This window comes from Triturus cristatus, chromosome 5_1, assembly GCF_964204655.1.
Source record: "Triturus cristatus chromosome 5_1, aTriCri1.1, whole genome shotgun sequence".
Classification (NCBI taxonomy): domain Eukaryota; kingdom Metazoa; phylum Chordata; class Amphibia; order Caudata; family Salamandridae; genus Triturus; species Triturus cristatus.
The window spans coordinates 401751203-401778608 of NC_140587.1; the positions used below are offsets into that span (position 1 = coordinate 401751203).

General features: G+C 45.9%; 1 protein-coding gene across 2 annotated transcripts in view; it reads right to left on the reverse strand.

Annotated features, from left to right (window-relative positions):
• The window catches only part of ATP6V1C1 (ATPase H+ transporting V1 subunit C1), a 354471-nt gene that overhangs the window by 86313 nt on the left and 240752 nt on the right, over window positions 1-27406 (reverse strand). For both annotated transcript variants that reach the window (XM_085605130.1, XM_085605131.1), the window contains exon 9: window positions 26470-26562. In XM_085605130.1, the coding sequence (XP_085461256.1) occupies window positions 26470-26562 (93 nt within the window). The remainder of the gene's footprint in view (window positions 1-26469; window positions 26563-27406) is intronic.

Consider the following 27406-nt stretch of genomic DNA (forward strand, 5'->3'; position numbering starts at 1 on the left):
TTATGCCACCCCTGGCCTGGCCTAACAAATTTGACACAACTGGCTGATCACTCAGTTGGGGTAAGTTGGTGTAACCACCTCTTACTTAGGTGTAGTATACCTATACCTAACCTTAAATGGGACACATGTTAACCTATAAGTCACTCCTATGGCAGGCCTTGACAATCCTGAAGGCAGAGTGCTTGGTTCCATGTGAGATGGTGCTCTGGCATGAGCTGAGCCTGTCTGCAGTGGTCGGAACAACTTCCTTCTACCGTTTCCAGATATCGTCATACCATATACTCTTAAGTGCATTATGAACCTCGCGGTTAAATGCTATCTTTGGTTTGGCTTTATCAAAACATGTCGAGTAAGATGTCATACGAATTGGAATACTAACCCCTCGCCAATTCTGGCGACGGGGTTAGCATTCCACCCTTCTAGAGGGACACGACATGTACAGTACCTGAAACCCGGGTAAAATCAGACATAGCCTCAGCTCCACAAAATGGATGCTGCCACCACAGACACAAGTCTGCCCTCCTGCTGCTGGGAGTCCTTCCAGCTTGGGAGACGTGGACAAAGGGTTTCCTGCCAGGGGAGGTGCGTGCACCACCCCAGACAGGATTTTGTGTATTGGTCAAGTAGGGCTTGAATGGAATCAGACATGCCTGAGGCTCACAAGGAGCCTCGGTGCATATGCCAGTTCAAACCGGTCCTGGGGCACACCAGCCCCGGACCTGGGGCGAGCTGGACAAAGGATTGGGGGTGTAACCACCCCCCTTCCTGGTCCCTCCCTTAGGGAGAGACCTAGCAGGTAGTCCGGCCCCTAGAATCCGCTTAAAGGTAGGAGCTGTGTCCTAAGACTTCAGACATCCTGGAATCAACTTAACTACAAGAAGAAGACGGGAACTTCAACGCTCTGCTGCACAGAGGACATAAGGAAATCTCCCCTATGGTCAGGGAGTGACCATCTTGCTAACGCAAGCACCAACCAGCTACTCGATGTCTGCTTTGCCGCCGCCTCCTGCCGGAGCCCGAGCCCAGAGCCCGACAAGACCTGGACCTCCAGACCTCTCACAGCCCGATCCACAGTCCCTGCAAAGAAGGAACCCGCGGAGGCACAGAGTCACGTGGAGCCAGCCATCTTGAAGGACCGAAGACAAGCTGAAAGACGCTAACAGAGGCTCCCTTCAAGTTGTGCTTTGGGTCCTGAGAAGCCCAACATCCGAGCAGCATTTGCACCAAAGGTGAGCCCTCCAGCATCTCCAGGATCTGCGTGGGGCCACTCTGCACTTTGCATCTCGACGCGCCTGCCCGGTCCCTGGCCCGTTGGCTAGTGGCCATTTTGGCGACGAACCTTGAAATCTACGACGCTGGTCTGGTTGCCCCAGACTGGCCCCTGCTGCTCTCCAAAGGAGCAGCCGCTCTGACCTTGCTGGTCAGAATAATCAGCTTTCTTCACTTTCCACGACTCCTGCCTTTGCCAAGGCTTGTTTGCTTCTTTCGAGTCACCGACACCGCCGACAGCGAGAGCCTGCGTGGGACAGCTCGTGAACCGACTCCTGGATGTCGTCGACCTTCAGGGACCACGTGGCTGCGGAGACAAACTACACCTCATCACCTGTTTGCACCCGACATCGCCTGGTACCTACCTGGTGCCACGCCGTTCACTGGCTAGTGACTGTGAACACTGTCCCCTCTGCTTTCAGGTCTTCTACAACTCCGATCCACTCTGGTATCCACCGCATCTCTTCTGGACCGGCCGCCTGCAGCATCTTTGTCATCAGGCTCCATTGAATCGATAGACGAAACCAGACGCACTTCGAGACCTATGCACCCGCTTCCTGTGGGTGAGGTAAAGCTGGCACTCCGGTGCCCAAGTGGAGAGAAACATCTCTAGTGTCTGTGTTTTAAATCTTAAGTTCGTAGTCCATCCAGAAGACCCTTCAAGCAGTAACTTTTTAACTTTTACGCACCCATTGAAAACCAATGGGAGCCCGCGTGTAACTTTCCTCACTGCACACGCGACCCGTGGACCTCCTGGTCACTAACTGAAGTTAGCTCCTTGTAGGCCCAGCGATTCTAGAGGCCCTAGGCCTTTTCCCTTTCCTGTTCGTGGTACTTATACCACTATTTTAGTATATGGTTTGATCGGCCACCAGGGCCTATCCATATAAAGTGCAACTTCTGTATATTGTAATACTTTCTTGTTTAACGATTTGTGCTCCTGTGCTCATAAAGAGTCTAGGGGATACTTTGAGTAATAAATACATATATATTTTGAATATATATCTGTGTGGTGTCCTTTCGTTGGTATAAAAGGCGGGTACATATGGTAAAACAGCTTGCTTAACACGCTTTAACGAGTTTAGCCTCAAAGACTGCATAGCTTACGCTACCACTAGTGCAGCTAGTCTGAAAAGGTTGACTTACAACCACACCATAAGGGTTGCTTGGCATGGTACAAGTTGGTCACTTTAACTAGTGAACAGCATATACCAGGCCAACTTCTCACAAAGTGCCAAACCAACATTTCTCAGATTTAATGGTGAGATTATTTTGTTCAAGCCTACCCAAGACCATGTTCAGAAGCACTTCATGCTCCTTGTGATCTTAATCAAACACCAAAATATCATCGTGGTAAACGCAAACGCCCCTACAGTTCTTATGAATGTTTTCCATTGCACGTTGAAAAATAGATGCTGCAGACACAAGCCCAAAAGGCATCCTAACAAAGCGAAAAGTGCCAAAAGGAGTTGTAAAGGCAGTATAGTCCCTTGAAGTTTCTGCCGACTCAATTTGATGATAAGCCGAGGCCAAGTCAATGGTGCTGAAGACCTTGGCCCATCTAATAAAACCAATAACTCCGCAATGTTGGGAAGTGGATAGCGATAGGATATAACACACCTGTTCAATTGCCTAAAATCTACACACAAACAAAGAGAACCATTGGCCTTGCGAGCTCCAACAACTGGAGCCAACCAATCTGTTCCTTCGACCTCCTCAATAATGCCACCTTGTTTAAGTTTATCCAATTCCTTCCTCATTTCTTCCCTCACAGCAAACGGTACGTTCCTTATTTTGCTGATAGAAGGTTGTGAATCAGGACGCAAGCGTATTTCAAGTTTAACATCCTTGAGACACCCCAGTTCATCTCTGAACAATTTAGGACATTTCTGTTTCATGCGTGATTCAACACCACCATCACTGATTTCAAGAATGGTATTGGCAACTTCTTTTAATTTAATGGGGCAAGTACTACCCCAATCCAGCATTACCCCCAAGTCGCCTTGATGAAACCAGCTGATTATGCGGTCACCTTTTTTTGACACATACATTTTGCCTGAGGTATACTGCTGCTTGTATTCAATTAGACCAACAAAATACCCCAATGGGGAATAGGCTCACCACCATACGCAAGCAGACGAATATCTGTGCAAGCTTAGTCTGGTAAAACACATTTGAAATAATGGTGATTTTAGCACCGGAGTCAAAAAGAACTCTGGTGGTTTCACCCTCAACATGAATTGCATCAATTGGACCAGATTTATTCACATCCACATCAACCTGAACAACAATTTGCCTACACACAAAGTCCTCTTCCGGAAACCCTGCCTCTAAAAATTTAACTTTTGAATTTGTAATCTTAGTTTTGGCAAACAATAGATAAATGTGGCGACCATCAGAGTGGAATCACAGTTTCAGAAATTCAAAACAGTACATTCCAACTGGCATAGGCGGCAACTGGCAGAGGAACCCAACAAGACTCAACTCTACTGCTTATGGAAGTTGTGCAAACCAGGTAGTGAACTGGAACTACTACCTCAGGTACTTTTATTTATTTCCTTTGGGGCACGCATTCTGGATTTATTCAATAGTAATTTACCCCGGGACTGGGAACTATCGCCGCGCTTTCCATGTGGTTTGTTAGAGAAAGGGTCGATGTGGGCTCGTCCTTGTAGGGTGTGCAACTATGCCTTTCAATGACTACATTGCCGTGCCTTGTTGGTAATGGGCTGGTGTATTTGTGCACTTTTCCTACTTTTTGTTGGGTTGTTTCTAATCCTACGTGCCTCACTTCAACATACCATTTTTACAAGTTTATGTTTGAAGAACTCACCGCATTCGCACTTGCGAACACAAGAATCCTCTTTGCTTATTCATTGCGTGTTGAGGGAGTCCCTGGGTGTTTAAAACGCAACCTCATTCTTCACTGGAGCTTGGTTGGCACGTTATCTAAAACGCAACCTCATTTTTCAGTGGAGCATGGTTGGCACGTTTTTACGTTGCGTAACGACGACGTGAGAGCCATCTTTGAAGTAGTACTTTGTTGTGTTGGTGCGTCTGGTTGGCACGTTTTTCACGTTGCGTGACGACGACGTGGGAGCCATCTTTCAAGTACTTCTTTGTTTTCTCACTTGCGTGCCACTTCAGTGACATGCACACTTGTTCTTCTTGCAGTTACCTTGTTTGGGAGTGCTAATTCTGTGACACACACACTTATACGGGAGTCAGCGTGTCACTTCAAGTCAGTGTACCACTACTGTGACACGCACACATCTTCGTTATCATTGAAAGTTGGGAATTGCGTGTCTCGTCACTGATGCACACATTTCATTATCCTTGACATTTCAGAGAGTTGTGCAGCGACAGACATGCTCCTTGCTTATGATTTGTCTAGTTTATTTTATGCTTACGCTTTATTTTACTTAGTTGTTACAAGTTCTCTTCACTCCTTTATGTGTTTCTTGCGACACACACGCGGTCACGGTGTGTATCAACCAACACATTTTACACTGTGCACGGAACAGTTGCATTTCTGCCTTCTTCCTCCTTTGCTTTGACGTCAAGTATGCAGAATGCTACTGCTCCCCCTTTCTTCCTTATGTCTCCTGGGGATCCACCCATACAATGGAAGAAGGTTTTTGAGTGGCATGTCAGAGTGTGTGGTGTAAGTTTGAGTGCGGAGCGGAGATCTTCTCTTCTTCTTCATTGCTTGGGACCTGAAGGTCAGGACGTGTTTGATCACCTTCCTGAACTTAGTGATTCAGAAGGTAGGGATTTAAATGAATCTGAAATTTGTATGAAACAGCTTGATGAACACTATTTGCCCAAGGTTAGTACCATATTAGAAAGGTATAATTTTGGGAGAAGGTTGCAAAACGAAGGAGAGACTGTTGAAAGCTACATCACTCAACTCAGGAAACTTGCTTCGAGCAGTAAGTTTGCTGAATGTTCAGAAGAAAGGATTTGTGATCAATTCATGTTAGGATGTAACATAGAAAAGGTACGTAAAGAACTTTGACTGAGGGATAAACCTTCTTTATATGAAGTTATCCAAGTGGCCAAGAGAGTTGAACATTCTTTGAAATGTGTTGACATCATAAAAAGAGATAAACAAGCAGCTGTCCAAGTTCTTAAAGGAGGAGAACAAGCTCTTAAGGTTGACGAAAAACATAGTCAAACCAGAAGTTGTGTTAAAAAAACAAAAGTAAGCCTTTTGTTCCCAAATGTTTTAGGTGTGACAAGGTTGGCTATATGGCTAATGACAAAAAATGTCCAGCTTTGCATGCTATTTGTACCAACTGCAAAAAGAAAGGTGATTTATCTATCGTTTGCAAAACTGAGATTACAACTTCGAAAGTTAAATGTGTAGAGGCAGGGTTTCCTGAAGAGGACTTTGTGTGGGGGCAAATTGTTGTTCAGGTTGATGTGGATGTGATTAAATCTGGTCCAATTTATGCACTTCATGTTGAGGGTGAAACCACCAGAGTTCTTTTTGACTCCGGTTCTAAAATCACCATTATTTCAAATGTGTTTTACCAGACTAAGCTTGCACAGAAGACTTCCCTTTTTAAAACCAGATATTCGTCCGCTTGCGTATGGTGGGGAGCCTATTCCTCATTGGGGTATTTTGTTGGTCTAATTGAATACAAGCAGCAGTATACCTCAGGCAAAATGTATGTGTCAAAAAAAGTTGACAGCATATCAGCTGGTTTCATCATGGCGACTTGGGTGTAATGCTGGATCCAGGTAGTAGTTGCCCCATTAAATTAAAAAGTAACCAATACCATTCTTGAAATCAGTGATGGTGGTGTTGAATCACGCATGAAACAAAAATTTCCTAGCGTGTTCAGAGATGAACTGGGGTGTCTCAAGGATGTTAAACTTGAAATACACTTGCGTCCTGATTCACAACCTTCTATCAGCAAAATAAGGAACGTACCGTTTGCTGTGAAGGAAGAAATGAAGAAGGAATTGGATAAACTTAAACAAGGTGGCATTATTGAGGAGGTTGAAGGAACGATTGGTTGGCTCCAGTTGTTGCAGCTCGCAAGGCCAATGGTTCTCTTTGTTTGTGTGTAGATTTGAGGCAATTGAACAGGTGTCGCTATCCACTTCCCAACATTGCTGAGTTATTGATTTTATTAGATGGGGCCAAGGTCTTCAGCACAATTGACTTGGCCTCGGCTTATCATCAAATTGAGTTGGCAGAAACTTCAAGAGACTATACTGCCTTTACATCTCCTTTTGGCACTTTTCGCTTTGTTAGGATGGCTTTTGGGCTTGTGTCTGCAGCATCTATTTTTCAACGTGCAATGGAAAACATTCCTAAGAACTGTAGGGGCGTTTGCGTTTACCACGATATTTTGGTGTTTGGTAAAGCTCACAAGGAGCATGAGGTGCTTCTTAACATTGTCTTGGGTAGGCTTGAACAAAATAATCTCACCATTAAATCAGAAAATGTCGGTTTGGCACTTCGACAATACAGTACTTAGGGCACACTATTTCCGGTGATGAGATTAAGCCTAACGCCAATCTGGTTGACACCATTAATCGCATGTGTGCCCTCACGTCTAGAGAGGAACAAAGTTTTTCCGCATGGTCGAATATTATAATACATTTGTGGGCAATTTTGCACAACACTGTTGTAATACGAGGACACTGTTAAGGAAGGGTGTTGAATTCAATTGGAGTGAAGCTTGTGAACATGAGTTTAACACTCTTAGCGATGCTCCCAAACTCAATAGTTTTGATCCCTCAAAGAATTCCATCATTACCACTGATGCCAGCCTTTAAGGGTCAGGGGCTGTTATACAACAGGAAAGTGAAGGCGGTTTGAAAAACATCATGTTCATATCCAGAGTCACGTTATTCTGTTATAGAACGGGAAGCTTTGGCAGTGTTCTGGGCTATTAAGAAGCTTAAAAAATGTTTGTGGGGTACCAAGTTTTTAGTTAAAACTGACCACAAGCCGCTTTGTGGAAATTTCACCAAAAAAGGTAAAGACCTTGTTTCCAGTAGGATTACCAAATGGGTAATAACTTTACAGGAGTATGACTTTGGTATAAGGTATATTCCCGGTGTTGAAAATCACATAGCTGACACTCTTTCAAGACTTGTTGGGGAGGCAGCAGATGATGAAGTCGGTGATGAAAACTTTGTTGAAAGTGATGTTCATGTTTGTGTGAATGGGGAGAAAATCATTGATGAGCATTTATGGCGTAGTGAAATGTCTTTAGATCCTGTACTCACTGAAATATTGTCACTTATTCACAGAGGGTGGCACACAAAGAGGCAAGCTTCTGATGAGGCTGCCAAATTTGGGAGTTTAAAGGATGAGTTAGCAGTTTGTGATGGGTAGTTAGTTTAGGGTACTAGATTGGTTCCTCCCCTAAAACTATGCACAGGTTTGATTGAATTGGCTCAGAAATCCCACTCTGGAATGTCTAAGACCAAAGAGAGACTTTGTGATTCTTATTGGTGGCCAGGCATGGATTTTCATGTTGAAAGGGTCATAGGGGATTGCAACGTTTGTGCTACTTGTGAAAAAACAAAATTAGTAACGGTGAAACCTATGGTCAACAGAGAGCTTCCTCGTGGTCCCTGGAAGGATGTGGCTTTGGATATCCTTGGGCATATCCACTCTGATGGTCGCCAAGCGATCATATTGGTGCTCATCGATTTATTTTCTAGGTGGCCTGAGATCCAATTTACTTCTAGCATTGAGACTGGTATTGTTGTAAAGTTTTTAGAAACACTCATTGCTAAACTATTCTTACAGACAATGGTGTACAATTAGTCTCACGTGAAATGGAGATGTTTTTAAAAGATTGATAGATCAGGCATAAGAGATGTTCTCTTTACCACCCAGAAACCAATGGTGTTGTGGAGAGGTTCAACAGGGTGTTAAAGGAGACCATTTCTTGGGCGAAGAGCTCTGGTCTGAATTGGAAAGATGAAGTCCTTAAAAAAAACAAGTCTTTTTAGGGCAACTCCCCACACTACGACTAGTATGTCACCTTTTGTTCTATTCAAAGGTAGATCTCCATGTACGGTGGTTGAACCCTCTTGGGTGAGGATTTTGGAAGAAAACATGGAGGAGTCAGTTTCTTAATCTTCTTCCAATAATCCTCTGCCTTTCTGGCGTTTGAGGGAGGAGGCTAAAGGTCTGTCTAGGAAAAAATACTTTGATTAAAAAAAATCTGCTAAGTGCACTGTTGTGAATGCGGGGGACTTGGTAGTAATTAAGTTACCTGGTTCCAAGGTAAAATTCTCTAAACCTATTTCTGTCACTAAGGTTTTTAGTAACGCTGTCAGAACTCAAGATCACAGAATTTGGAATGTGAATAGAGTTTCTGTTTATATAGGCCCTGTTGTCACTGACTGTTTCAGATACTGACATTTCACATAATTCATCTTCTGTTTCTTCACGCTCGTCCTTGAGGTTAGTTAAGAGGCTGAGTTATTTAAAGGACTATGTATCATAACATGTTATTTGTTTCCCATGCTTTGCATATTTCTTTTTGCCTCCTCCTCCTCCTCCATCTCTCCTAGCGTTTCCTGCTTTTCCTCCCTCACCTCCTCTGGTGTTTTTCTTTGGTTAAAGGGGAAAGGTGTGTGGCATCCTGCCTCCTTCTCATTCTTTATTCCAAAACCATGGTTACTGGACATTCTACTCAGCTGTTGGTTTCTTTAGCATTGGACTGTATTGTTTTGAATTTCTGAAACTGTGATTCCAGTTTAAGATCCTTGAATGGAGGTAAAGGATCACGCAAGGCAGGTATTCTTGAGGTTGAAATCCAAGATGTATTCTTAGGCAAGAAGGAACCGATCCAGGAGGTCAGCCTGACAGGAATCCGTTTCAGAAATTCAAAACAGTACATTCCAATGCTAAAGAAACCAACAGCTGAGTAGAATGTCCAGTAACCATGGTATTGGAACAAAGAATGAGAAGGAGGCAGGATGCCACACTTTCCCACCCCCGGATGTGAGGAATCGGATACAGACCTCTGGCCTGTTTCTTTTTCTTTTCTCCTATCAATGCCCTTTTGCCATACCCTCCTTCCCTTTATGTCCTTTGGTTTATTTATATTATGGTTGTATTGCACGCATTTATGGATCTACATGTCCATCCTTGTTATTATTCAACCTCCCTCCCCCCCCCCCGCTTTAAGGGCCCCTATCTACGGGGCTCTAGACTTGCAAAGTGGCATTTGCCTTTCTTCATTTTGAACTCTATCCATTGACGATGTATGATGCCTTTTGGAGTCCCTAGTTCCCTCCCCATTGTTGTCTATTCTGCTATGTTCTGATTACTTAATAAAGAAATGCGAAACAAAATAAAAGAATAAATGCAAGTGTAATAGGCTACAGTATTTCTCACCATGACCCGGCATGTTCACCAACTAAACCAAGTCTGTAAATACATGCTTGACCATAGAATGATAATGCAAACGTTTAATGTAACTCTAGCAGGCGCCATCATGAAAAACCCAACTGTAACACACAACTGAACCAAATCTATGTTTACAGTTTAAATTATCAACCAAACGAGTCAGGACCATTTGAGTTCAAAGTAAGAGCACTAAAAGGAAATACAAGATTAGCTACATGTGTCTCATGTGATGCATCAGCACATGCTCATAAACTGAAATTTTACTGCTCTCCCAAACAATAGAAAATATATATGTATCTAAAACTCTTCTTAGTGCTCACTTGAGGTGTCTTGAGGAACACTGAGGAGTTCCATGGGCTCACTGAAACAGTGACAGAACAGGCTCTGGGTCTACAGAGGTATTTGAGGACATTCCAAAGTTTTCAGAGGGTCAATCAGGAAAGGTTATGGACCAGCTGAGGATAGGTTAGTCTGAGGATATATGAGAGCATACTCACATATTCTAAAGGCATGCTAGACGTGTCTGCGGGCACACAAATGGTCTAAGAGCATGTGAGGGTTGTTTAAATACCAATTATAGTGCCTTAAGGAGTACCTGGGCTTGTTCAAGAGTCACATGAAGGAGTCAAAGAGGCAGGCAATAAGCTTACTGGGGGTCTCTTAGGGCAGGACAGGGCTTGTGAAAGTGGTCTGGAGTTGCCAATGTGTCTAGTGGCTTGACTCAGGGAGTCTGAAAGTTTGCTGAAAATATAAACATAGGCTTAGAATCTCAAGGAAATCCAGAGGAATCCAATGACTAGGTAGCAGTGAGTAAAGGTGGGTAAACAGCTGCCCAATGTAGTGCGTATGAAGGTTGGCTGTGCCTTAGGGTGTTTGAGGGCATGCTGAGAATCACTGCTGGGTGGTTGAGGGAATTTCAGAGCAGCCCAGTAGTGCCTGAGAGTGGTGTCCCTTTGAAGGCCAAATATTTCTACAGGCTAACATAGGAACTGCTGGTGGTGTCTGACAGCATGCCATGGGCCTCTGAGGGCCATCTTGAGGTGCCTTAAGACCAGCTTGGCATGTCTAAGAGAAAGTTGTGGGCCATTGAGGGCAAGATGAAACTCAGTGGGATATATGCATTCAACCACCCAGGGTAGTTGAAAGTAGTACCAGTCAATGAAGGCAGTATTGGGATTATCTATTAACTGGGTGGCAGAATGCAGAGTAAGGGACTCTGAGAACCTGCTGGCATGCTGAGAGCTTTAGAGCCATCTGATGTGGTTTAATGACTAGCTGGGGATGTCAGAATGTAGCTTTGGGCTTGCTGTGGAGTCTAATGATCAAAAAGGGTTAGAAAGGCTGGCTTGGCCGAATTGTCCATTTGAGGATAATGTAAAATTCCTAGAGGAGGTCTGGAAGATTTGGGATGGATCAGAGGTGTTGGAGAGTTGGCCAAGGGTGTCTGAATGCAGACAAACAGTCCCCAAGATGGCTGAAGGGTCTCCCAAAGCCTTTTGGGAGTGTCAGAGTAAATGCCAAGGGAGTCTCAGTCTAGGTCACAGGATACTGAAGGACCAGTTGTATGTGTCTTATTAACAGTGAGATGACTTCTTTGAGGGCTACCTGGAGATTACAGCGGTAGTTGAAGGGTTCTGAAATTCTCTGGGGGAGGAGGCTGATGTTTAAGATATGCTGGAGGGGTCTCAATTGGGTCCCTTATAATGAGCATCTGGCGGAGTCTCTAGATTTTCTACAGACCCAGCACATTTGATGGCCCATATATATGTTTGACTAAAAGATTCAGAAGGGCAGGAAGAGGTGAGACATTTTAAAACTTCTTTTTCTGCAGGCCTGGGGCTGTGCATCCAAAGAATTTGTCTTAAAGAATAAATGTTGCTTAAAATGTATTTCTTTGCTGGGTTCTGCTGAAAATTAGGTTCTTTCAGTTTCACCGTACTATGTGGAAGACCGGATGTAGAGCCTTGCTTGCAGCACATAGTGGCTTGGCTTATGTAGTTAGATACCTAACTTAATCCACATATGGGCTGTTAATTCCTTCTGACTGGGACCTCAAGTCACTGGCTTAAGTACTGAGCAGCTTTCAATTGTTAAATCTCGTAATACACTTAAATGATAGACCTGCTGAATCTGTGATGTCACTTCCTGTGATGTCGTACGCTGTGATCGGACTTGCATACTACCTAACTTGGTGAGTCCCACCCCTTATTTTTATACTTGTGCCCTGAATACACTGCATTCTACATACATATAGTTCATTCATCCATGTTATGCAACTGTCAGGGACTCCTCAACCACATTTTCAACCACAACCAGGCCACTGGTCAATCAGGTGGAGAATCCAGTGAGGTAGTAAAGGTTGCTTGGAAGAGAGACCCACAGAAGGTAGGATGCTGGGATAACTGAAGAGGTCCTTTTTCAAGGGGCAAATTATCCAGAAAGAAAATGGCAGCTATTTCAGAGCTAGGGGGAAACCCAGGTTTAGTATGTGGCAGCTGTGCTAACAGTTTCAGGTAATTGCTCCTTGAATTATAAAGCAGTGGCTGGCTGCAAGCTACTCTAATATATACTAGGTGTCAATGACTGGATCCTGCAGACACCAGTAGGCTTCTGCCTCTTCACCCATGATGTATTGAAATGTACAGTCCTTAAATGGATTGCGTGACAATGCATAAAATTACATTTCGAATGTTAAGAAAGTGGGAGTATGGTATGCAAACAGGGAACATTTCTTTGAGAGCGTCTTCGAGTAGCAGCCTTGCACTATGTTAGGGCTGCTCAGAGTAACAACGATGCAACAGGCACCGATTTCAACACAATCCTAAATCAATGTTTGGTCATAATGCAAATTGTGCAAATGTAGCACATTGTTTAGAAGCACAAGTTAGTGAATCCACTATCTGAAAAACACGTTTTACTGAACTGCAGCTTTGGGAAAAACTCCAGAAACTAAGCCCAAGTGTATTGAGCTGGCAGCTATGATAGTCTTACTTTGTTGAATGTATTAAACACATAATAATGACACAATTATGAAAACGTGTGTATATAAAGTAATGTTGCTGAATTGTTTTCCTACAAGATTATTTGGTTTAATCTGTATTTAGAGATCACCATCCTTTGTTTCTACTTAATTTGTTGCCACCTTCCTCACTGACCTCAATTCACATTTTGGAACATAGGGTCTATTTCTAATAATAGTGGAGATTAATACTCATTTATGCCTTTTTAGATAGCTTCCCCATTTCTTAATTCAGCCCAGTCTCTGCGTCATTACTCTGCAACCACTATTATCTTTCACCACCTTTTTTCCTTCCTGTACATTTTGTCAATTGCCCTTGTACTGCCACACCCAATCTCTCCCCTTTGCATCAAATTCCTTATACTGGTATGCCCCATCACGCTTCCTATCCTCTCCTCCCCATGCATCACTTAAGGGCAATCAAATTAAGTGTGCTGCTTCATCCTCTGTGTAACAGATTAGGAAGCCCCACGTCCCCTAGTTGTGCCATTCTCTTTTCTTAAATAAAAAGCTTGTAAGCAATTTAGGAGGTTCTGCTAATTAGTGGCTCTTCATATTTATATTTCATCAGATATACTTTTCATCAAAATATATTCTTAAATTATTCATTCTTCACTTTCCTTATGGAGGATATAAGGTCAGTTGATCAGGAACCTGACCATAACATTTGAGCTGGTTTCGGCATGGGCAGGCCTTGCTGTCACTGCTCTCGAGTGGAGGAGAGGGAGGTGGTAACAGTGTAGCATTTGGAAGTAGGGTTCATGCTGGTCGGTGGGGTTGAATGATGCTGGCACCCCGATAGCAGGCATCCCTGCAGTGACTGGTTAGAAGGACGGACAACTCAGTTCATGACTGACAGCCAACTTGGGCCGAGCACTCCTACGGGGTATGTGGTGGCAGCTATCAAATGCATGCATATAATTGCATGTATATAGCGTTTACTACCACATACCAGGTGCTGAAGCTCTTTTTGGCTAGGAAGGCGCTACTCTAGAAATCAATGTTAGCGGTTAATCAAGTGCTTATTAGTTGTTGTTGGATAGTGTGATTAGTTTTGTGTTCTTAGGAAACTGTTCCATGCATTTCCTCAATTTTCTTTGTGGTAAATTAGGTTAGGTTTTGATGTCCTAATTAGTCTGAAGACATTTAAGCTTTACAACTCCCCTTGGATTAATAAAGAATTGAAAAAGATCAAACAATTAAAATGCTAAGCTTCAGTGCAACTAGCTCAAACCAAATAATCCTAAAGACAAGATATGCCTACACAGATACAACTGAATACACAAGCCTGCAATCAAAAAATCTAAATAACTATACTATTCAAACCGAATCCAAAATGCAAAGTGTGCCAATAAAGAATTCTATAAAATACTCACTGAATTCCATAAACCAAAATGCACAGAACCTACCAAGCCCATTTCTGAATATTTTTGTGAAAAACTGGGTAACCATTACAAACCTAAAGCAAATATGTTGGATACTGATTTAAACAAAAACAAAAACAGCCCAAACCCATTGCCTACAATACCCTCCAGTCAAAGGCAAACACACCACTGCTAAAGAAACCCCAGGCAGACCCAGGTGATGTATCCAATTTCAGACCCATTTTGCAGCTTCCAGCTTTTTCTTAAGTACCAGAGAAGCATGCTAACAATCAGCTCTCCCAATACCTGGAAAGTAATAATCTATTACATCCAGACTAGTCTGGCTTTCGTCCCAGTAGCAGTACAGAGAAGACACTCGTGGAGGTGGCAGGGGTACACTAGATGTTGGGGGCAGGGCGGTGCTGATAATGTTTTATCTCTCAGTGGCCTTCGACACGGTACCCCACACCACACTCTTGGCCAGTCTTCAATCCATCGGAATTGGGGGTCATGCGCTGGGTGGGTTGACTCAGTTCCTTGAGGTTCGAGGTCAAGAGGACTGGATTTCTCCTTTCTCATTTGGGTTGTGTGGGTTGTGAGTGGGAGTGCCGCAGGACTCAGCATCGAGCCCTACCTCATTTAATATCTATCTTACACCACTCACCCAACTTGTTGAAGCTCTGGAGGCAAAAATAATTTTCCAGATTGAGAAAACCCAGCTATTGCTTTCCTGAGGTAGGGATGATGTGTTCTCGGGTGTAAAGTTCAGAGCCTGTCCAACAGCAGTTTTTCAGTGGCTTACACGCCACCAGCTCAAATGCAATGCAGAAAAGACTGAGCTACTTTTCTTTGGTGTCAAGGCCTTTGAGCCTTGGCAATCCTTTCGGCTTGTTGATGTTCCTCCTCCAGGTTGCCAGGCTAGCTCAATAATTAATTTAGGCATTACATTGGATGAATGTCTTTCTTTTGCAACATAGGCCAATGTGGTGGTGGGGAATTGTTTTGGACTGCTGTGTATGCTAAGATAGTTTATTCACTTTCTTTCTTAGCAAGGAAGCAGGTAGTACGGGCCCTAATAATACCGATTCTTGACTACAGCAATGCACTTTGCCTCGGCCTTTCGGACTATCTCACCAATAAATTATAGGTGGTCCAAAACACAACAGCCTGCACCCTTTTGGGTCTACCATTGAGAACATGTGTCTCCACATTTGAGGGCATAGCACTGGCTCCCTATTAAGAAAAGGATTTAAGACCCTGGTACTGGTACATAAGGCCCTCCATTAGTCTGGAGCAGAGTACCTCAGAGCAAGGATTATTCCTTTTGCTCCGTCTAGATACCTTAATTCAGCCATCACTTTTTTGGCCCAAATCCCTCAGAGCTAGTTCTCCAGAGCTGGTGGGAGGACCTTTTCCTTTTTAGGAGCATCAGCATGGAACAAACTACCTCTCGAGTTGTGGGTCATTTCAGGCACTGCCAAGTTACAGAAGAATTCGGAAAAACGTGGCTCTTTAATCAGGATTAATGGATTGGTCTTTTCAGTCAGTCAACATTTGAGGTGCAGAGCGCCAGGACACTCCTGGGGGTAACAGAGCGCTATACAAGTTCCCTTCACATTACATTACATTCTACTCCCTCAAATGATAATCACCAACTGAATTTCTGGATCTCGTCAAAGCAAGCAAGCCAGCCAGTTGCCCCTCTGACCCTTGTCCACCTCAAATCTTCAAAAATATTCTACTATCAGCTTCAGCTGCCATCTCTGTAAGAACATTTGTCAACAACTCCTTGACAACAGGAGTGTTCTCAGAAGACCTAAAAAAAGGCATACATACGCCACCTTTACATAAAAAAAGTAACCTCAAAAATCAAAGACGCCGACAACTACAAACCAATAGCAAATGGGCCATTTCTGGGAAAACTTATAGAAAGAGCAGATTTCACCTAGAAATCATAATTCATTGAAGACGTTTCAATACTTTCCGACTTCCTAATTGGCTTTTGTCCAGGGAGATGCAGTGAATCATCTTAATCTCTATCTGGGATGATGTTAAAAATACAGTGGGCCAGAATTGAGTTGCTGTCCTTCTACTGTGGGACCTTTTGAGCAGCCTTTGATTCAGTGAATCATTATACACTCATTCAAACACAGGAGGAAGCCAGAATAGAAGGCACAGCTCTCATTTGGATCACATCCAATCTACACAACAGAACAAATATTATACATACCTCCCATTTCTCTTCTGACCTGTACAACATTAAAGCAGGAGTCTGCCAAATCTGCTTTACAGCATTCAACGTTGCCTCTGATAAGATCAGCAAAATCAATAAAAATTGGACGGTTTTTTTTGAGCGCGCAACCAAGATGGCCGCGTAGGTGCGAGGCTCCCGAGGACCTCTGCAACCTCCTACGTTTATCCTGTCTTCATCCTGAATCGGTTGAGGGGACTGTGTCGGTGAACCTGAGCCGAGGTGGTACCCGTTTTCCGTTTTTGCGGCCTTCTTCTCTCCTGACCCCGGACTCGAGTTTGGGGGTGACCCAGTGGCGAAGTGAATAACAACGGCGGGCCGGGCCTGGCGAGTCGCGTACCCCACACTTTCACTTTCGCTTTTGAGTCCCCTTGCCGTCATCGCGAGTGGGATTACGGCGCTTCTTTGTGTGGTGATGGCCTCGCTGGGGGACCCTGCCTGCCTGCCTGCGGGGACCCGCTCCGCCTTCCTGAGGTGACCCCCGGGGCTCACGGCCTTGATTGCTTGCTCTCCACTGCGTGACTGGTGGGGGTGCGAGATACGCGACGATGGCCACGAAGCAGGATGGAGATCGGCTGAAGGCCAAATCGACCCGGCGTGGCACCGCACCTCAAGTCAACATTATGGATCGCTACACCCTTCCGAAGGGGTCTCCCGGCGGATCGCACAAGTCTTCCGAGTGTCCCCCGGATGCCCCGGATTTGCCTACGGATCTGACTTTGCAGGACGTCATGGGCGCCATTGCTGAGATGAAGACCTCAGTAGGCCAACAATTCGGCACCTTGGCGCACAAACTTGATGCGGTCCTCATCGATGTCAACCTTGTTAGAGCAGATCTATTTAAGACAAATGACCGGGTTGACTCCTTGGCCCATACCGCGTTGGGCCTCACGACTGAGGTAGCGGCCCTTCAGACGGAGGTGCGCCGGCTCCGGCAGGCAAGTGCGCTCACGGATCGGCGCCTGGAGGACTCCGAGAGCAGGGCCCGGAGGAATAACATTCGCATTATCGGAGTGCCCGAGGGACGGGAGGACTCGGCGGCGGATCTCTTTGTGGAGGACCTGATTTCTACCCATCTCCAGCCGCGAGGACTGAGTAAATTCTTTGCGGTGGAGAGTTCCTGGCGGCAGACCGAAGGTCGGAGCTCCTCCGCGGCCTCTTATTGCCCGTATCTTCAACTTTCGGGATAGGGATGCGATTTTGCAAGCTTCCAGACTGCAAGGGCCGCTTAAGCTGGAGAACATGGAGGTGAACTTTTATCCTGATTTCACGCAGGCGGTCCAGAAGCAGAGATTGAGTTTCATGGGCGTCAAGCGGCGGCTTCGAGACATGAACTTAAAATACGCCATGCTTTTCCCGGCCAGGCTGCGTGTGGAGGCTGATGGTCGCACTCACTTTTTTGACCGTCCTGAGGTGGCCGGGGACTGGTTGGACACTTTGTCTGGGGGACATGATCGGGATGGGATGGGGGCGGCGGGAGGAGAGTGCCCACCGGACCGGGTATGAGGTATTGACACTGGGGCTCATTCCTGATGATGCCACCTTTCGGCCAGGCTTAGGGTCTCTTGACTGTTGTGTCTTGTTTCCCCTCCGTTGGAGGTGGTGTTGTGTCTCGAGGGGGTTCTCTTTCCTCCTCTAGGGGGTCTTTGTAGTTTAGTTTACACAGGGGCGACAGGCACACTGCAAGTTGGGGGGGCTATTTGGGCTCATGCAGGGGTGCAGGGAGGGGGGAGTTTTGTTTGGGATGTTGGGTTGGGGTTGGGTATTGTTTATTTGTACCACAAGGCAGAAGTATTGTTGTGCTATCGCTAAAGTGCTCTCTAGGGGGAGATTGATCGGTTTTGGCTATGATGGGGGGTAGGGGACTGAGCCTTTTGTCCTGGAATGTCAATGGACTGGGGGACAGGATAAAACGGGGAGTGGTCCTGCAGTTCTTAAAACGAATTTCACCCGATATAGTATTTCTGCAGGAAACACACCTCATTGGAAACTCCTTTCGTGCCATGAACAGACGGGGCTATTGCCTTGCAGCCCACTCGGGCTTCACATCTGGTTCGAGGGGTGTGGGCATTATGGTTAAAACCTCGCTCCCGTTGGAGGTTGATGAGGTGCTCCATGATGATAGGGGACGATATACGGCTCTGGTGGGTAGATTGGAGGGTAAAGTGATTGTTTTAGTTTCTGTTTATGTCCCGCCAGGGTTGCAGACAACTACTTTTGCTGATTTGGGGCGCCTTCTTCTTGGCCTGCCGGAGGGGATTCTAGTGGTTGGGGGGGATTTTAACGCTGTAATTTCCGAAACTGAGGATCGTCACCCTCCCAGGGATCTCCCCCGTGCCCAAGCTTGGTTATCTGGCCTCTTGGATACCCTGGGGCTGGTGGATTGTTGGCGGCTGAAACACCCTACGCAGATACAATACACCTTTCATTCCGGGGCTCATGGTAGTCTTTCGAGGCTTGATTATGTTCTGATGCCAGCAGCACAGGCAGGGAGGGTCGGGGAGGTACGACATCTGGCTCGGGGTATTTCAGATCACTCCCCGCTCCTGTTGTACTTCGACATTGTCCCGAGGGGGGAGGGGAGGGTGGTCCCGATTAATTCCTGGTACCTGCGTGACCCCACAATTCGCGCTGATTTGGTTAAATCTCTTGAGCGATATTTTGAAGACAATGTGGGGTCTGTGTCGTCTGCGGTTTCTTTGTGGGAGGCGTTTAAGACGGTACTCCGGGGGGAGGCCCTGTCCCTCATTTCCCATTCCCGGAGGCGCGAGCGGGAGGAGGTGACCCGTATCGAATCTGAGATAACTGAGTTGAAGGGTGATCTGGAGTGTGGGGTAACGGATGATAAACTGCATGCTCTCCGACTCAAACAGGCGGACTACAAGGCCCTAGTCACGGAGGCAGCCAGGGGCCTGAGTAGAGAGCAACAGGGGCGACTGTATGATGTGGGTGATAAGGCTGGTAAATTGATTGCGTGGCTGGATAAAAAGGAGAGAGCGAGTCGAGTTGTCCCGTCGATTGAGAGACTGGATGGTGTGTGTGTCACTGAGCCGGAGGAAATTGTTGAATGTTTCGCTGAGTATTTCCGTGGGGTGTATTCCCCGGTATCTTCCCGCTCGGAAGAGGATTCCCATGACCTGCTTAAAGACATTGCGCTGCCTTCCCTTTCGGAGGAGGATAAATTGTCGTTAGACGCGGCCCCGACATCTGAGGAGATTGCCCTCGCCATACGTTCGGTCGCCTCTGGCAAGGCCATGGGTCCTAATGGCCTTCCCATTGAATTGTACAAATTACGACCGGATACGCTGGCTCCGCATCTCCGCGCTATGTTCCTCGCGGCCCGGTCGGCGGGTTCCCTCCCGCTGGACCAGCGTCTTGCCACTATTGTGGTTATTCATAAGGAGGGGAGGCCGCGGGATCGGGTCGCGTCTTACAGGCCCATTTCGCTGTTGAATGCGGAGCCGAAAATTCTCGCCAAGGTGCTGGCTAATCGGCTGGTTGGCGTGGTGTGCGATCTGATCCACCAGGACCAGTCCGGCTTTATCCCTCATCGCAACACCGAGCTTAACTTGCGGCGTCTGCACGGGGTGCTCGCGAGGGTCCCGTTCATACGAGAGCCAGCCATTTTGGCGTCCTTGGACGCCACTATGGCGTTCGACACGCTTGAGTGGCCATATATTTGGGCGACGCTGGCTAAGTTTGGGTTTGGCCCGGGATTCATTGGCTGGGTGAAACTGTTGTATTCCGGACCGCTGGCGCAGGTGGCGGTGAATGGTAGAGTATCGGCGCCGTTTGAACTGGGCAGGGGCACGCGGCAGGGCTGCCCGCTGTCGCCGCTCCTTTTTGCGCTTGCCTTGGAGCCCCTGGCGGAGTGGCTGCGGTGGCACCCTTCGATTCGTGGTCTCCGATGGACCCCCGAGTATGAGGATCGCGTATCCCTTTACGCGGACGATATTCTGTTGTACCTTGCTTCCCCGAGCAAATCACTGATTGTGTTAGTGGATGTATTGCGTTCATTTGGCCGCAACTCCGGCTTAGTTATCAACTGGGCTAAATCCTGTGTGTATGTCCTCCCGGGGGAGGCTCCTATCCTTCCGCGGGGTTGTCCTATCCAGGTTGCTCCGCAGGGATTTAAGTATCTGGGTATCTTTATTACCCTGGACGCTGCGGCCCGATATAAACAGAACTTACTCCCCCCCCCCCCCTCCAGCACCTGAAGGAGGATGTGGCGCGTTGGAGGCGCTTACCGCTCTCGCCGCTCGGCCGTGCGGCACTGTTTAAGATGATGTCGTTGCCACGTTTCTTATACGCTTTACAAAACACGATGGACGTCGTCCCGGCGCGCTACTTTCGGGAGGTGGAGGGTCTGCAGCGCCACCTGTTTTGGGATGGGAGGCCGCGTATCGCCCTCGCGAAGCTGACGCTCCCGTGGTATGACGGGGGGGTCGCCCTCCCAGACATCAAACGGTATTACTGGGCCTCCCAGCTGGCTGCGATAAACCACGGCCTTTATGGGCCCGCCCTTAACCCGGCTTTTGAAATGGACAAACTGTTACTGCCGGGTGGTGACTATAATCGTGCGCTTTACTCTACATCGCTCGACGCACGTTTGACGGGCCCTACGCGGGTCGCGGTACGGGTGTGGCACGCGGCAAACTTGGCTATGGGGTGGAAGGATCGATTGACCCGGGCGACGCCACTGTATGCATCTGAGCGACTGGGCTGCTTGTGGACCTCGAAAGGCTTTGAGAAGTGGGACATGATAGGCATCAGCAGGGTGGGCGATCTCTGGACGAGGGGGGGATTCAAAACGTTCGATGTGCTGCAGAAGGAATTCCAGTTGCAGGACAGGGAGTACTTCCGATATGTACAGGTTCGTCACGCGCTGTGTTCTGTATTCCCGGATGTTGCCTCCATCCCGGAGTGCTCCCCTCTGGAAGATAGAGTGCTAGATGGGCATGTACCGGATGGCACTATCTCATTGATTTATAAAAAGCTCATCAACGATCGCTCCGGACTGCTGACTGGCCTTCGTGAGGCATGGGTCGCCGATGGATTGGAGCTGGATGACTAGGACTGGGTGTCTGCGGTGGCCTCCCCGAAAGAGGTGGCCATACCGGCCCGCTTCGCTTCGTCCAGCTCAAAATACTCCACAGGGTCTATGTTTCGGGGCCGGGTCTGATGCGTATGGGATATGCCGTGGATGGACTGTGTAAGCGTGGGTGTGGTTTGTTAGGGACCTTTATCCATATTTTGTGGGAATGCCCGGAGGTGGCGCGATTCTGGCGTGGCGTACATGCGGTGTTGCAAGCGGTCACGCATGTGGCGCTGTTTCCCGAGGCTAGGAGATGTCTGCTAAATGTGTGGGAGCCGACTGATTATACGGTGTCGCAGACGTGGTGGGTGACTCTGGGATATATGGTGGCCAAGCGTGACATAGCACAATTGTGGGGCTCCCAGAGGTCACCAACGGTTTCGGTGTGGAAGGACAACATGGATTGGTGTATGTTTCGAGAGAAGGTAGTGTATGTGGCGAGAGGTAAGCCTGGGAAATGGGTGAAGGTGTGGGGCCCCTGGAACTCCTATCGTGGCGGGATTTGCACCCCGCCGCTGACGCCAGACTTGGCAGTGGCCCAGTCTCCCTAGTCTGCTTGTCACCTTGGTTCTGGGCATTGTGTCTACTTTATTTCTGTCCCGGCCTGTCCCCCCCCCCCCCCCCCCCCTATTCCTGTGGATCGGTAGGGTCCTCCCCAGGGGAGCTCATAATGCTGCTTTGACTTTTGCTGCCTTGTGGATTTGTTTGTGGTTTCTTATAAAAAATGGAACCGCCATTTGGGGGGTCCGGCCGGTGTGGCCGCCAACGCTTCCCTCGACTTCTGGGACCTTTATCACTTGCCGCTTGTGTTTAATGACTGTATTTTATGCTCTAACTGTTTGCTAGCGGCCGGCCTGAAGGTTGTAGGCCCATCTTTGTATATCTTTTGCATTCTGTAATAAAGGTTTTAAAAAAAAAAACGTTTTGAATAGTGGCACCTTGAATTTACCAAAATCAACGTTCTCTCACAAGAGGAAGAAGCCTTAGAGACTCACTTGTCCACACAAGACCTTTAAAGCTAGCAGGTGGGATCAGACCAACTCCAGGGGCTCTCCCTAGAGTAGTGGGGCACAACCCGGTTCGAAATTGTAACGTCTGCTTACTGACAAAAACCACTAAAATGGTAGATTTGGGTGATAATCTACAGTGGGAATTAAGACAATTCACATACTGCAATACTCAGAGGGTGGTGTATATGATCACTTGGCCATGTGATCTCCAGTACATTGGCATGATCACAAGTATAGTCAAGACAAGGATTACAGAACACCAGAGTAACCTTGAACAGGGTGGTGAATTCCTAGCCAATTCTTTGCTTCCCAAGGTTAAAGATGTGGTGCGGGCATGGGTCTTAGGGAGCTCCTGAGTGGATGGATTTCATGGTGGAAGTGGTTTCCTGTGTGGAGCGGAGGTTCCAGGTGGCCAGTCTGTGGTTCATGTCAGTTGCGGTGATGGTGTATATGTCTAGGAAGTCTGTAGGAGTGGGATGGGTTTGAAGTTTCTGTATACGGTTGCAAAGGTGTTGCACAGCTCCTGTGAGGGAATGATGTTGTTGATGCTGGCAGCCAAGGTGGAGAATTCCTTAACGATGTTGAAAACTGACTACTAAGTTGTCACGTGCTTTCACAGCATGATAATAAAGCTAATGAATAATCCTAAAATACTGAATGCGGAGTTTCTATTTACATAAAAAATGGGCACAAAAGTTTCAGTGTCCAAGGACTTGCCATTCTAATTCTCCATATTTTTACAAATGCTGTGGAACTAACACCCACTAAGTGTTAAAATTTAATTTGGCATGCAGAGCAGGGTTAGGTTTGCACATACATTAGGAGTGCGATTGACGGTCCCTCAGGGAGTGAGATTGATAGTCTCGACGCCACCATAGGGAAGGGTGGCAGCAACATGTAGACCAGATATAGAAAGAAAGTTAAGACCATTGAATTCCTTACAGACTTCCCATTTTATTTCCCAGATTTTAACCACACCGAATGGAGCGCATAATAAAGTAATAACAGGCCACCGGACAGGAATTTTAAACTCACAAATAACTCCTTTATCTCCTATTCACTTGTAACATTGGTTGGATACCATTCAGTGCTCCTGTGTAATTCACAAGTAGCAGCACGCCCCGTTCCGTAGTGGAGCGGGAAGAACACAATGATGAAGCATGCCATCAAGAGGTAAGCCTGGTGGGTGAGGGTTTTTCTTACAAGCAGTGTTGCTTTCCCAGTAAAAAAAAATTGTTAGTTCCATTGATAGGGTAGGGTTCTTCAGTTTGATTACCTAATAAGAAAAAGGTGCATTTGAAGAAGGATGTTCAAAAGATTTCACAGATTCCGTAAAATTGATTGGCCAATTTCAAACTAATTAATGTATGATGATGGAAAAATGTCTATGAGACTGGATGAGGCAAGAGTCTAGATTGCTGGAAAAAATTACCTAAATACTAGGGCCTGATACAGATTTACTATATACAGAGTGGCTGTGGCATTGCGAGTTGCACTGAGGAAAGTAAAGCTATTTTGTTCATAAATAGTTCAGCAGGCTATACATGTGATAAAGGAGACGCCATATCTATGTCGTTCTCATTAAACCATACTCCATAATAAACACACTAAGACTTACACATAAATACTTATTCAAGGCAGAAAGGCATTGGTGATCCAGAGAAAAAGTTCATTACTAATAACAATAATCAATAACCATATAATTAAAAACATAAAATACAGTGAGAAGGCCTGCCAGCACTTGCAATGGGCACCTTCCTTCAGGCTCCAGGCAAGATGTGGTCCTGCAGTGGAGGAGCTGCGGACTCTTTCCACTGGAGCAGATGATCAAGTTGCTAGGACTAATCAAAGATGCAGTTAAAACTTTCAAATGGAGCCGGGAGAAAATCATCAATGGACGGAGCAGATTACATGATGGTGCTAGCAACACAGTTACCTGTAGGATACATTCCCACTTGTAAGAAGACATGCGTTTCCTAGCGAATGGCTTCTCTGCTGGTTCCACGCTTGTATTTGGAAAGCTGCCAATACCTGCAGGTGAGCACCAGCTAAAACAGGGTCTGCCCACACACTGAAGGCAGGTTAAAAAGAAGAGTACATAACATGGCTGAAAAAACACACCTGGAGAGTTAGGAAGGATTTCTTTCAATCCTGCATGGAGAAAGAAGGGATAAGCTGGAGAAGAACGTGAGGAGTCTGTAAAGGACGTTGTTGCAAGACCACAGAATAAGATGGTTGTGTTCGATCCAATTTTAAAGTAGCTTGACAAGGTTAAAAAAGCATCTCTGGTGGGAGATGCTACGTTGCAGTTTTGAAAAATTGTCAGGAATGGACTCGGTTGTTGAATCAGTGGACTCAAAGCTTTTGCAACTGGACAGCAGAATGGATCGGAAAAAAAATAAGCAGAGCAATTTTAAAAGCAGTCTGTTGGAGGTAGTGTTAGTTTTAGATAGGATGCTTAAAACGCTTGAAAATATTAGGTGAGGTGCTCATATACATATATCAGGGTTTTGGATTACCCTGTCCTTGCTCCTGAGGTGTCACTGAAAGAGGTGATGGGAGTCTTTTTGTGCAACACCCCATGTACCCATTCTTTGGATACAATACACTGTTAAAGTAAGCGTAGAGGTTCTATCCAGATGCACAAACATACAAGATGCAAACGAGTGATGCACTACCAAAATGGTTCTTAATGATTCAGAACTCCGAGAACCTAGTTTGAAGAAGTAATCTGACCTCAAGTCAAGTTGCAAATAAACAGCAAATAGATCCTCCTGTTTACAGATTTATCCTCAGTAACATAATCCAAAATAAATGAGCATTGGAAGAAGTGCCAGGAAATGATGGTTGTGCTTGTGTCTATGGGGTATCCAGCCCAACTAAAGTGCCATGGACGAACAAGATCTACATTTTTACACAGCCAGAAGCAGCGTATCATCACTCATGCATGCCGACATCACTGAAACTGAAAGCAACTCTAGCATAAAGACTATGGCTTCTTTTTGAGTGAAAATACTGTTACCCATCAGTCACAGCAGGTGAGAGAAAATATGGATTTGTTTTGGTGTCGTTTTGGCATATGGGCTGTCAGAGAGGGATACAACTCATATTCTGTGACCCTGGCAAGATGAGAACAGCAACTGGGGGTTGGAACAATTACCTGGTTCCAAGACTTGGTGGCGCAACACAGCACTCTCTGCCACCCCATAGGTCAAAACTACACCCAAAGAAACCCTAATCTCCTCTCACTTACCATGGCTGCAGTATTTGGTTTTGGGATAGTCGGCAAATATGGAACCTTACCAACCCTCAGCATTTCTGAAAATTAGAATCCAGAGTGGTGTCGCTTGTGGGGGGTCGGGGGAGGGGGGGGGGGGAAATCAAAGAACATTGTATTACCCAGTACAACCCATCAAGACACCTACGCTCAGCCAAACTCGCACACCCACCCCACCCCCCCCATTCACAAAAGTAGAGGAGAAGATAGTCATTCTCTTACATCGCACCCGAAACATGGAATGACCTCCCACATGTCATGAGAACCTCCTCCTCAATACCTGAGATTTTCAAGAAGCTGAAGATCTGGATCTTTAAATAACTCTGTGTGGACTAAACGCCTACACACCTGGTAAAAGGCCAACCTTTAAATTAGGAATAATAGCAACTGCTGATGGAAAAATTGTTTCCTGGTGCTGTTAAGATTTAAACAGCACAACTTGAACACAATATGTAGATATAAGTTTATAATAATCACTATAATATGCTTGAATAAAATCCTGCAATGAACTGGGTGACAGTGTAAAAAACAAACAAAAGTGCTAGCAGAATAACTGCAAATTCAATATGTGTTCCTTCAATCTATTTTTAATGGCCACAATTTCAAAATTAACCATGATCTGAATAATTAACATGGACTACCAAGTTTGTCCTGCGCAAGTACGTGCAGATTTGATAATATAATTCATTTGTGATATTGGCTATGAAATCCATGATTACATTTTTGTTGCTTTGAGGACAGAAAACTCACGCAACATAATAAATATGCATTTAGAGGAAAAATAAAACTTACTTATTTTCCCTGGCTTTATGTCTGAAGTCATCCACTGCTTTCCTGAACAATGTCACGCTGCATAGGTAACTATCTTGGTCTTCACAAAGAGTGCTTTACAAATAGAGAAAAACAAAGAAATTATTAAAGGTGCACAAGGAGGAAGCGACAGGTCACTAATCTTGATAGACAAAATAGCTAATGTATCACTGAAATAATGTTATACTTTGGGATTAGGTATGCCAAAGGAATGCTGAGCCAACAACATGGTTCAACTGTAAATCATACGTGTCTCAAATTCTAGAAGTAGACCACAGATTTTGCCAGTGTCACCCTGTAAATGGAGCTTATTTGCTTGCTAGTGCAGTTTCTTCAGCCCCATGATTCAATGCAAGTTATACAACAATGAAATCCCAGGGCGCATTGGCAATGAGCCACAAAAGGAGTGACTTGTATGTATGTACTCATACAGCCCAAACCCAACTGTCTAGCACAGAGGTCTTCAAACTTTTTGATGCCGAGACCCCTCTGTCAAAATGTTTTAGGCGTAAGGACCCCCTCCAGACAAAAATGTCTAGAACAACTATCGACAACCATAAACGTCCACAATAGCCACAGCAGATCATTTTTACAGTGGGGAAATAATATTAAACAGTGGTTATCAAATAAAAGATCAGTGAGCGTGGGGGAATGGTCATAGGTGTGGCTAAAATCAAAAGGCCTCATTTATGAGAAATTGGCCTAGGGCAGCGCCGCAAGTCTTATTGCTGCGCTACCCTATGCCAATGTGAAATGGTAGGAATGCACCTTATTTATGAAACATGATGCATTCCTGTCCTTTCCCACTGCTTGGCGCACAAATTGCCACCTAGCGCCAATGTAGGCAGGATTGTTTTTGGGCAGGAAGTTGCCCCGAGAGGGGTTTTCCTCTAGGTGAGCTGCAGAATGCAGCACACAT